The following is a 13,319-nucleotide window of genomic DNA, read 5'->3' on the forward strand; positions in this document are numbered from 1 at the left end:
TTAATGGTAATAATGGATTGAGGTTTTTACACCTGAGTTTTGGTTGAAGTCACTTTGCACAGATACGTTTCGGTCGAAAAAGAAATCTCGCAGAAAGAATGGTAGTTGTTTTTGCGTCTACCTTGCTGCACATTTCCTCCATTTTGGTTCTTCATTGGTCTTCATTTGATTTTCTGTGGTTTAGTGTTCATGTTTGGATGTCCAGTTGTCAAGTGGTGCTGAGAGATGATCTTTGTTAGTTTTGTTTGGAGTCTTGGTAGGAAATCTGCATTCGGAAGATTGAAGTTGCTAGGAAGCCTCAAATGAATGTTGCATAAGAAATTTCCTGCGTAGCATGCATGCAAAAGACTTCAGAAAATTACATTTTGGCCCCCAAGTCTCCCTTTGTTCCGTTATGGCCCAAATAATTGGGAGAATCAATCAATTTGACCCTTCAAATTTCTTTTTCCTTTCAATTAGGCCCAATTTGGCAAACATAGGCTGTTTAAGTTATTTAAATGCTTGAACATCTATGTAATTATGTGTGATTACTTGACCTTTTCATTACTTATGAGTTTTGAAGCTTCCCAAAAATGTGTTAATTGAGTTTGAATGATTGGTCGATTTCGCAATTGGGGCCTTGGTAGTTTTTCCATCTTAAAAGTTTGACCAATAGCTTTTACTTTCTCGGAAGTTATGCATTATTTGATTGCTTTTAGGTTGCAATTAGGCGGGCTTTGCTGATTTTTGCTTATACTTTACTATTAAATTGGTGCCTTGACCATTTTATTGTTTTGAAGCCATTTTTTCTTCATTTGCTTACCATTGCGAGGAGGTATAATTTCATTTACCTTTTTTGTTTCTCCCTATGTGATCCAATGTGCTAGATGAGATTTGCATGTCTACTTGGTTTTTTTTAACTTTCATTAATCTATTTCATTTATTTACTTTTGTTTTATTAAGTTTTTCTTCTATTTTATCTTATTTTATGGGGTATGTGTACACCTCTTGGCTTGTAAGTTTTCCTTTTTATTTTATCTGATGGGGTATGTGTACACCTCTTGGCTTGTAATAGAATAGGACTTGAAGGAGCATTGGATGAAGACCTATTGAAGACATGTGCCTAGCTAGCAAAATGTAATAGGTCCATTAGCTTGATTGTGTGTTTTCGTTGTTATGTGTTAATTTGCTTTATTAGGTTTTTGCATCTAGTCGAGCATGCTAAGTGTTACGTGCTACGTGTTTATGAGTTGTTTTGGCATGTCTACTCGCTTTCCATAGCCTGAATGAATGTGATGAATGAATATACGTTTCCACTAGTCCAACGCTAGTAGGAATTCCTAGATATGGGCTAGTCCAACGCTAGACCCTTAGGGACCCTCCTCGCTATTTCACATTCGCATGCTCCACTACATTTCATGCATTTTTTAGTTTTTATGGCATTTGGCATGTCCCTATAACCTTTTCCCTTTCATTTTAGGCCTTTGCATTTCATGCTAGTTATAGGGTCCATTTGCCTGAGAAACCCCCTTGGGTAAGGGAAACGAGCGAGTGTGGCTTCAAAATAGCCTTAGCACGCCAGTTTTTCCTTCTAATCAAAGGGAAAATTAAAATCACAAAAACTAGAGGTCATTCCCGTACCCGACCTGATGCATCCCTCTAGGATCATGCACTTTCATATCATTTTCTCATTATTTTCCTCACTAATTATATATTGTAATTCACATGCCATATTCACACACTTCTTTTCCTTCTTTACTTTCTACCTCACACTTTGCACCCATTTATACCTATATATTTATATTTTCATCCATTTGCACATTAACACTTATATTTTCATCCATTTGCACACAAACACTTTTTCTCAAATTGCACACATGCACTTTTCTACACCTTGCACACTTACACTCTTATTTGAGTCCTCATTTGCATCATTCATGATTTTCTATGAGGTCTTTCCTTATTGACCTTCACAATTCATGTGAATGGGATCAAAAGCCTCATCAGAGACATTTCTTAGACTTAAGATTGCATTTCTCATTCATTAGTCAAATCCAATTTGCAATACATACTTTGGGTAGAAAATATAGGAAAATAAGGGTTAAATCACGCAACTAGCCTTGGTTAGGTCGAAGGGGTGCCTTGGATTTTTATCCTTGCCTTCCCCTTCGTCAAATGTGACTCCCGAACCTTTTTCTTTGTTTTACGTGGACTAGGAGTCGTTTAAAAAGGGTTTTCTTACTTTTTTTCCTTAAAAAAATTCATTTTTTTTGGGTGACTTGGTACACCCTAACTCTATACCAAGTGGCGACTCCATTTTTCATATAAAAACCCTTTTTGAACTATTTTTCTTGGGTCAAATCGTCGCATTTTCAAAAGTCCCATTTAAACCCATTTTTGTTTTTATCAACAAAATTTATTTTTCCCAAAATCAATAAATTCACAAAGAAAACAATCATTTTATTTTTTTAAAAAAAGTGGGGCGCGACAATTACATTGATCAAGATAAGGCACTAGACTGGTCTCCAATATATGGTGAATTTTGTCCATGGTGGAGTCTACCAATAGCTTAGTATCAACTGGCTTTATTTCACTGTGTTAGACTTCTTAATGCTAGAAAAACCAGCACCTTGAAACCCTTTTGGCTCCTCTCTTTGATTTTTCCATTCATACCTTTGATATGTTCCACATGAATAATTGGATTTGAAACTCTCCAATCTTCTTTCCTCCTTCTTTGATTGAAGATTAGGTGTAAGATGCCCATAAAATTTGGCCATATGTCAGTCTTCTTCTTCCTTTAGTAAGCTGGTTTCAATTTGCTTGGAATTTCTTTTGGCAGACATCTTAACTTGCAAAACAACATTAGAGTGAAAAATACCTCACAACACACAAGCTCACACAATGTGTTTCACTCAACTCACATGTTTATGCTCAAATCACTCTAATGATCTCACCAAATTTCTCAAGGTCCTTGATTACATTCTTTGAATAAGTCCAAAATGGGCTTAAAGTAATTCAACTCGACCAGCAATCAAAAACCAATAAGACTATAGCACAATTAGACTTTTGAAGAAATTAGGAAACTTAATGAAGCTGAATTTTGACTCGACAAACTTTACTTAAGAAAGAGCACAATTAGCTAACTTCACACAATAGAACTTGACACTAAAAGACCGACTTGACTAAAAAATGGACTCAAGAATCAAACTAAACATGGCTGAAAAAGTAAAGATTCATACTATTGGAAATTTTAGGAAAGAACCCCTAAACAAGCTAAAGGAACGTGAGACACAAAATTAAGTTACGTAGCTGGACAAGATGAATTTGAATTTGGTTTGGATAATTTGAGACAACAAAATTCAAATTATACTTCTTTTTCCCACTAGAATTAAGATTTGGTTACCTCTTCTATGCAAATCCAACCTCCTTTAGGAAAAAAATGTGAAACTAGGCTGGATTAGGCAAATCATTTCGGATTAGGAAATGAAAGTTAGGTTGTGTTTGTTTCCTTTTCCAAGAAGTGGTTGGTTTCCTTTTTGCTGTTGATAAACATACGCAGCCTTTACTTCTAGATTTCAAGAAGATCAAGCACAATTTTGTTGCTTTTTTTTGAACAATCACGAACAATTTCAAACAGCCATAGAATCATGAACAAAAACAAACAAATAGAATTTTTTTGAATGAACAGTAACCATAGATGAATAATGATGATGAACAATAGTGATAAACTGTAATGGAAAATTTTTTATAAGTGACACGAGACAAGGAAGAAATTTCGACAGATTCACGAATCAACAAGGAAACACAAGAAATTATACAAATTATGAAAGCAAAACTCATGATCGACAAGATGACATGAATCATGAAATTCAATAAGAAACAAAAATGACTCAATGAAAAGACAAGAAACTAGGCTCAAACAATAAAAAAATAAAAGGGATATAACTTGTTACCATAAACCAAAACTCTAGTGTCAACTGACACGAAGCTCACTGAGGACAACAAGACTCGACATCTAGGCAAGCCACAGGATTATTTCATCGACAAGTTTGGGTTATGAAAAACATTGACCCAACAAGTACCCTAACACATGAACCTTAATATTATCTCAACTTGACGTGAAAGATTAATTGAAAGAACCTTGGTATAAGATAGAAGATGCCACGATCAAGTGCGATTCTTGATTGTTAAGTCCAGTTGAAGATACCGAGACACACTTGAGATCCTTTCAAGAATAGTTCACAAGAAACCAAGAGAAAGCTCTCAAATTTTATTCATCAAAATATGCTTTCGATTATGACTAAGAGTATGACCTATTTATAGGCTAGAAAACCTAACTAACCCAAATCCAAATTGGACTAGGATCTACTTAACTTATCTATGACAAATCCTAATTAGACATGGATTACATCACTTATTCTAGATAATGACTAAACAAGAGGCCCAAAACTAAGAAAATTGGCTGGCTTATTGAAAATGACACAATTGCTAACAAAACTAACAATCAGCAAACTAAAACACATCAAAAACAGATAGAAAAACATAAAAAACACTCTAACTGGTCCGATGAAAATTGGCACGAGAGTTGAAGTAGAAGTTTGAGTTAGATCTCCACTGCAATGCCATCTGCAAGGAGATTCATGGGATGGAGGGTCACGGATCGAATCGCAGATCTGACAATTTTACTTTGAATAACATTTTCTTCTTCACAAGGATGCTTGAACATTCATCCATACAACTTTACACACCCAAATGGATATTTTCGATGACCTTTTTCCAACTGAATCCAAAGTCCCATTGAACCCTCCATTTTGCATGAGTTAATGCTTTTTGCACATTTAAAGGTTCACTTGAACAAATTACTGGAATTCTTGATGTGAATATAGATAACACTCGACCCCTTGGTGGCTACTCTTGACTTGAAAATGATGAGAATGTGAAGATATATAACACTCGAACCCTTGGTGGCAACTAGATTCGCATCAGAGAAGAACCAACTTGTAACGAATCCATGGGTCTTGGTAATGGTGTTTGTTAGGGAGATTGCACCCAAAATACCATAAATCATATAATAGTGAATTAAATATACAATAAAATAATGTTTACTTGTATTTTATGAGTTTATCAACTATCTCGAAACGTAACCTTTGGTCATTCTAAAGAAAATAAAAATAAAAAGAAAGATAATCTCATGAATAATGCCAACTGAAAATCTATCTCAAACTTCAAAATGATCATCTCAACAATTAGTAACATTAACAATTGAAGAGTTTAAATCAAGAGACACTACAAGAAAACTGACTTTTCACGATGCCAGAATTGTGCTGCAAAAAGTCAAAAAACTGCCGCAAAAACCTTTTTGCGGCACAAATGCGACGGAATTAAATTGTGTCACAAAAGTAGCCGTTACAAAAGAAATGACACAATTTTTCAATATGTCGCATGCATTTGCATCGCTCTTCGCGACGCCAATTTGAGCGTCACCACTCTACTTGCGGCACAAAAAATGCGCTACAAAATGTCCACAATGTCATGCGACAAAAACTTGCATCGCAAAAAGGTCACCAATATAAAGACCAGAAATCAATTTTTTCATGGTACAATAATTATCATGCTCAAATATCCTAAAATCGAATATTATAACAAAATATAGTTCCACAATACACTAGAATAAAGTATCATACATTGTTTTAGTCAAATTCTACAAACTTTATCATTTAATATTGTTCGCTCCAATTACAAGATGTTTCATATATTCCAAAATGTGCTTGTCATCAAAAGTACAACACTTCATCATACATCTCTCAAAAACATCTTCATATCTCCCAATCCGCGTGCTTCCAACGTACCATCCATCCCAATTTGAACCAAACTTTTTCACCTGTATGCATCCCCAGTGGTGCAATCATATCAACCACCCTCGGTGCCAGGAAAGAACACCATGCCTGCCGTCTCATCACTTATCACTACTATTACCAAAAGAGGGCATCAAAGGTTGAATAGCCAAAACCATGAAACCAACTCCACATTTAACATCAAGTCCAGGGCTGCAAAGTGTATTCTATTAGTCCCCTGCTCATATAACCCCAACCCATTAAGCATGAAGAAAATGTTAATATAACAATAGATACTAAAACGGATTTGTAATTCAACCTTTCACAGACACTGAAAATTAAGACCACTTCTACTACATTATGTCCCATAAATAGCTGGCTAAATCTTAACAAAAACAGCTCGTCTTCCCAATCATACAAATACTCAATGGAAAACTTGACAGAATAGAGTTATTTCCAGAAACTTTTCCAGTACCTCACGCAAGTCATTTGCAAGTAGTCCTGCTCCTTTTCTTCTTTGTATGGTGGTTCTGGTATAACAAAAGACTAGTCAATTAAATATCAACAAGGAGCTCATGCACAAATAGTCATCAACAAGGAAGTCATGCACAATTCAATATCAACAAGGAACTCAGCAAGATTGGTCTTCAATAGAAGGATCAACTCAAAGTACGCATATTATACCTCAAGAATATCAGCAATTGAAGAAACTTTTTTATTCATTTTACACTTGTTTATTTCAGCATCATTTGTTCCAACTTCCTTGTACATTTCAGCATCATTTGTTCCAACTTCCTTGTTCATTCTATCACCAACCTGTTACATTATCAACAAAGTGTGAAGAAAAGAAAATCAGGCCATAGCTGCTAATATTTCAGAGATTTTGAACACAAAATCGAATTGTATGAATTAATATACAACCTCTAATGAGTCCAAAATTTGAGATTGTTTTGCTGCATTCATTTCTCTTCTTTGGAGTGATGCCAAGTCACATGTGGATGCCCCCTGGAAGAACAAATATAACAGTAACTAAAGCAATAAAAAAATTAGAAAACTATAATATTTAACCCAATAGTTATCCCAAACCATTCTTGCTTCAAATTGAGCAATCAACTCCTCCTTAAAATCTGCCAATTTCGAATTCATTTCTTCTCGTAGTTCACCATGTATGATTTCCACTTTCTCATTCACTACATCCTCAAATGCTTTCTTTTGTACAGCATTCATGTTATCCGATATCCTATACACGTCTTTTGGAGCGCACCTACCTAATAAGTTCGAAGACAACTTGGTTTTTCAGGTCCAAGAATATTTTCATAGAGGATATCTTTCACAAAATTATCATCCTTGGATGTCTCTGGCAGTTTTTGTATTTCCTCATTCATAGTTGCCTAAATTGAAAAACAGACAGAAGAAAGAATTATTTATGAAGTAAAACCAATAAAAAGTGACTAAAAACTATTCTTACAATTGTTTGTGAAGTCAACTCATCCATTTGTTTTCCTTGTCTTGAATGAATAAAAACGTCCAGTTTCGAAGGCTCTTTTCCAGTTTTAATCCGAAGCTGCCAGATATTCAATGTACAGACTAAAGTGTTAATATTTCTAAATAGGACTATTTTTCAGAAAAAATTGCTAGAAACATAAGCATTAGAATTTAATATACCTCTTCCCTGAGGTTCACATGATCTTTTCGCCCTGTTCGATGTGGCATCTTTTGTTTTTTTCGATTCTTGCTATTAATCTTGTTTTGCTTCTAATTATGTACAAAACAGAAAAAGGTAGTTAACAACTCATCAAAATCATAATAGCACTAGAATTTAATTCAAAAGCAAAAGAGATGTGACAATAAATACATGCCTTGACATTTTCTGAGCTCCAATAATCAACCAAAATAGGCCATTGATCCTCCTCAACTCTTGCAGGACAGTGTGCTAATAGCCATGGCCTGTGCCTCCTATAAGGAGTGAATTACATGCTCTTGACTTTTGTTTTCCAATTTCTCCACAATTTGCTGACTCTCATCATCTATACTTTCTTGCATGTATCATCAATATTTCTATTTCTCTATCAACAATTACAAAACAAAAGTTTAAACATTCACAAGCTACAAGATTGTATGAAATAAAAAGAAAAAAATGTTGTTAACTTTGATAGTGAGTCAAAATACCTTAATATCTTCCCAAAATCTCTCCTTAGGTCCTTCAGGCATGGCCCTCCAATCTGTGTACGTGAGTGGTAATTTATTACCATCATTTACTAAGATTCCTACTTGGCTTATATACTGCGTAGCATTAGGACCAATTACTTGGCCCCGTGCATTCCAAACTAACTCTAATTTCTTTCTACCACCCTAACCAGCACTTCGTCTGGCTAGTCCTCTACCACTATTGGCTCCTGTGTACAAAAAACACATACACATACAAAAGAAGAAATTGTGATTCATATAATTCTTTTATAAATATTATGCAAAGCTTATAATAAGGAATGCTAGACTCAAAACTGTTTGTGATAATCTTTTCTTTTCCAACCGACCTTCTTCACTAGAATCATCATCATCAAAAGTACCATCAAAGACATCCTCTATGTCTTCTGAATCATATGAAGAACCTGATCCAGCTTCAGAATCATTGTTATCAAAGGAATCTGGTTGCTCACAATGGTCTACTAGTGGTTGAGAATGAAAGCCTTGACCGATATGTGAATTAGGATAGGAATTTAGTTGAGAATCAGCCTTCGAGTTCAACTGATGTGAATTGGCTTTAGAGTTGAACTGAGAAACAGAAATTGAATTGGAGTCATGTGATTTTGCTTGACAATTAGGTCGAGAAACAGAGTTTGAGCTAGATGTAGGGTCTATGCGTATTCCAGGCATTGCCCTAATGAATTTACGTGCTGGAGGCTTTGAATAATGATTGGGGTGAGTCTGATAAGATTGAGAGCTTGACTGTGAAACAGGGTTCAAACTACTAGTGGACTCAATATGTGCTCCCAACATTGGCCCAACAACTTTGCGGGACCCCTTCATACTTGGTGCCATGGAAAACCTATAAAAACAGCTTCTGATTTTTTAAGGCAAAGTTAAGTAAGATGATTAATTTTACTAGCTTTTTTTAGAAACTAATCACATAATTCAGCAAGACAGTGTTGTATCATTTTACTTTTGGAGTTTAAATTTCTAAAATCTGCAAACACAAAGAATATATACATATTAAGAAACTATAACCCAATGAAACTAGCATTACCAACTTGCTAATATGAACATAAAGAATCATAAATTGAACGTAAGGTAAATCCAGCATTACCAGCCTGCTAAGAAAAGAAATAGAATGCAGGTTATCAAGGGGCCTAATATGAACATAAGGAATCATAAATTGGCATCCAAGGCAGTGAAAATGATCCCACAATTAATATTTTTCATACTAATCAGTAACTTTATCTAATATTGACATTCTAAACTTCATATAATAAAATATTAGCATTATATTCCAAAATTAGAGTCAATCATCAGCCTTGTCTCCTTGTTGGACTTTATCAAAAAAATCATCATCATCATCACTTGTATCATCAATCGTATTGCCAATCCCAAGATTATCCTCATCAGAGAAGAATCCATCATCAACTTCAGCAACGTGTGTCTTGGATTTTGTAGTTTGTGCATCAAGTATAACTCCATCAACACCTTCCCTAGCCCATGAAACATTACTATCCTCAGAATTATTGTTATTAACATGTTGCCAAGCAGAATGCTCATCCTGGATATCTTCACATATGTTAATTTCTAGATCAATAATGAAAAGATCTCGAAGGGTCATCTTGACAACTATATTCCATTCAGGTTCCAATGCATCCCGAACATACCAAGCTTGCTGTGCTTGAGAGGCAAGGATGAAAGGCTCATCATTCTTCTTGTTTTGCTTGTATAATATATGATCAAAGTTAACAAGTGTGAAATTGTGTTTATCTTGTTTCATTCCAGTGACACTATCAACCCAATCGCACTTGAACATCACAAATTTAATGTCATTTGAGTATCTCAACTCAACAATATCCACTAAGACCCCATAGTATTCTAAAATTCCAGATATAGGGTCCTTATCCTTTATACTAGCGAAACTATTGGCACTAGCATTCATAAATACACCACTATTTTGAGTTTGCCTTCTCATCTCACGCTTCTTAGTATGGAAACGAAAACCATTAACAATGTAACTAGAATAGCTTTTTGCCCATTTATCAGGACCAGCAGCCAAATAAGCAATTTCTTTATAATAATCATGGCAACTATTCCAAATCTTCAACCTACAAGTTTGAATAAAAACTGTTATTGTATGTTAACTCTAGAGAATATTAAATATATGAAAATGAAGCTCAATTAAATTCATTACTGAATTTAAAACTTACATGCTTCTTAAACTACTTGTAAAATGTGTCACTATGAATTTTCTCCCTTTCATAGTTTGAGATGCGTGGTTTTTCCAGTTTTAGCAAATGCTTATGCTCCCTACATTAGTCATTAAATACTTTAATGAAAGCAATAATTCATGAGTTTTTGATTAAGTTTGATAAGCTATGAACTTACCTGCAAAAAGGATCAACAATTTCAAGATTTCCAAGAACATAACGATGAGCTTGAACCCAAGAGACATCATCTAAATAGATGACCTCTTCTTTTTCTAAGGGACGGCCAATCTGTCTATTTAAATATTCACCTTCATAGTTCCTAGGTGGGCGATTCAACTTTGATTCAATATTGTCCAAGTACATTGAACAGAATGTCATACATTCTTTCGCCAAGTAGCCCTCTGCTATTGAACCTTTTGGGTGACTTCGACTCCGTAAATAATTTTCAAAGTACACAGATACCTATGCATAGAATTTATATTAATATCGGTGGTGATTTTTCAATATACATAGATTAAGTTGATAATCTTTTACCTCTCAATGGGAAACATAGACCGAAATTGAAATGGTCCACCAAGTTTCGCCTCTTCAGGCAAGTGAACAAGCAAATGCTCCATGATATTGAAAAATGGAGGTGGAAACATCTTCTCAAGTTCACAAAGGGCCAGTGGAGTTCGGTCCTCCAAAGTTTCACAATCTGTTACAGTAAGCACTTTCGAGTACAACTGCCTAAATATATCTCGTAACTCAATGATAATTCTGCAAACATGTTTAGGCACTATTCTTCTCACAGCAATGGATAACAATTGTTGCATTAATATGTGACAATCATGACTCTTTAACCCAGAGATTTTTCGTTCTTTAATATTCACACACCTCGAAATGTTTGATGCATAACCATCAGGGACCTTGATAGTTTTTAGCACATCACAAAAAGTTTCTTTTTCATCTTTGCTCATTGTGAAGCATGCAGGTGGAAGAAATACTTTGTCACCCTTAAATTGTGGGTGAAGTGCCTTTCTTATCCCCATTTCTTTTAGATCATATCAAGCATTAATGTCATCATTTGTCTTGTCCATCCCCAACAGCGTCCACAAGAGATTCTCCAAGAAATTCTTCTCGATATGCATTCTATCCAGATTATGTGGAAGCAAATTATCCACCCAATACGGTAACTGAAAGAAGATATTCAATCTTTTCCAATTATACCTACATATGGGGCTTTGTTCAGAATCATTATTATCTTTAGTCCTCATTTTCCTTTTCTTAGCTAAGGAAACTGGTTGATCCTTTCCAAATTCATTTCTAAAATCTCTTAGTTGTTCTAAAATCTCAAACCCATATAATCGAACAGGTCTAGAATGTTTCTCAATTGTCCCATCAAACTGTGCTCGATTTAAACGATAAGGATGATCAATAGCTTGAAATCGACAATGACCCAAATAGCAATGTTTTTTGCTATGCATCAACCATTGACTTCGAACATCTTTATTACAACAAGGGCATGCATACTTCCCTTTGGTATTCCAACCAGACAGATTTCCATAAGCTGGAAAATCATTGATAGTCCAAAGTAGTGCAACACGTAAGTAAAACATTTGCTTACTAGCTGCATCATAAGTAGGCATCCCTGGATCCCAAAACTCATTCAATTCATCAATTACTGGTTGAAGATATATGTGAATATCATCACCCGAAGCTTTAGGCCCATCAATTAGCAGACACAACATAAATGATGTTTGCTTCATGCACATCCATGAGGGTAAATTATATGGCACTAAAATCACTGGCCAGGTGCTATATTTATTGTTTATTGCTTTGAATGGGTTAAATCCATCTGCTGCAAGTCCAAGACGAACATTGCGAGAATCACTAGCAAAGCTTGGGTGTGGGTCATTAAAATGCTTCCAAGCTAAAGAGTCTGCCGGATGCCTCAATTTTCCATCCTTGATGCGCTCCTCTTCGTGCCATCTCATTAATGAAGCAATCTTTGATGACATGAACAGCCTTTGGAGACGTGGTTTCAAAGGAAAATAGCGAACAAGCTTTGCTGGAACTTTTTTAAATTGTTCACTTGAATCATCGGATTGTTTTTCAATTTGCTTATACCTAGGAGTTCCACACTTTCTGCAAAAGGTTTCATGTTCTGTCTCCTTCCAATAAATCAAGCAATCGTTGGGGCATGCATGAATTTTATGGTAGCTAAGACCCAAGTCTTTAACAATCTTCCAAACATCACGATAAGAGCTTGGAAATAATTCATTCTCAGGAAAAACTTCCTTGAGAAGCTCCAGTAATATTGTCATTGAGTTGTTGCTCCATCGACAAAGAGACTTGACATGCAACAACTTGATGACAAATGACAGAAGAGTAAAATTTTTACATCCAGGATATAACTCTGTTTCGTCATGCTTCAGCAACTTAAAAAACTTATTAGTCACTTCATCACAGGCTCCTCTAAGTTCTTCTAAATTTATGTTAGAATTCTCTTCAAGTGTTCTTCCAAGTGTTTCGTGTATCAATTCATTCATGTCATCATTTTCAGTGTGCCTAAACACTCCATTGCTCACATTTTCTTGATTGAAGTCCCATGGATCTTCACCATGATAAATCCAATTTGTATAAGTGTTCAAAAACCCCTTCATTGTTACATGTGCACGCACAGTTTCTTCCTTTCTTCATTCTGAGTTTTTACATCGCCTACATGGGCAATATATTCTACTCCCAACCTCTTTCTTTTTGTAGGCAAATTTAAGGAAGTCACTCAGACACTTTTCAAAGTATGGATTATTGACTCGGTTTTCAATAAAGATCCAAGACCTATCATCCATTCTACAAGAAACAAGATTGAGAAGGCAAGAAAAGAGACCTTATAAACATAATTGAAAAATAGCAAACCCATTAACATGCCAAAAAATAAAAAATAAAGTGCAGGATGTGCATCCCAGTTTGCTATGTTTATAGTGGAAGTATAAGTTCATGAAAAATGGATAAACTGATTAAGAAAGAAATTAATGTATTGTAATGGCCAAATTTTTTAAAAGATTCAATCAATCTCATGACGAACAAAATAACAAAGATTCAATCTGTTTGAACCATAGTA

The 13,319-nt window shown here is 35.0% G+C and overlaps 1 protein-coding gene across 1 annotated transcript; it reads right to left on the reverse strand.

Annotated features, from left to right (window-relative positions):
* Positions 1 to 11,262: 11,262 nt before the first annotated feature.
* LOC113771130 lies at positions 11,263 to 12,861 on the reverse strand. The gene has a single exon (XM_027315748.1). It carries the CDS (start codon positions 12,859 to 12,861, stop codon positions 11,263 to 11,265), a length of 1,599 nt encoding a protein of 532 aa, XP_027171549.1.
* Positions 12,862 to 13,319: the final 458 nt, after the last annotated feature.

The sequence above is a fragment of the Coffea eugenioides genome, chromosome 5 (genome assembly GCF_003713205.1).
Source record: "Coffea eugenioides isolate CCC68of chromosome 5, Ceug_1.0, whole genome shotgun sequence".
In the NCBI taxonomy this organism is placed as follows: Eukaryota; Viridiplantae; Streptophyta; class Magnoliopsida; order Gentianales; family Rubiaceae; genus Coffea; species Coffea eugenioides.

Excerpts from the sequence above, each read along its gene's own strand:
- LOC113771130 (XM_027315748.1), bottom strand. The coding sequence starts at position 12,861 with ATGAAGGGGTTTTTGAACACTTATACAAATTGGATTTATCATGGTGAA.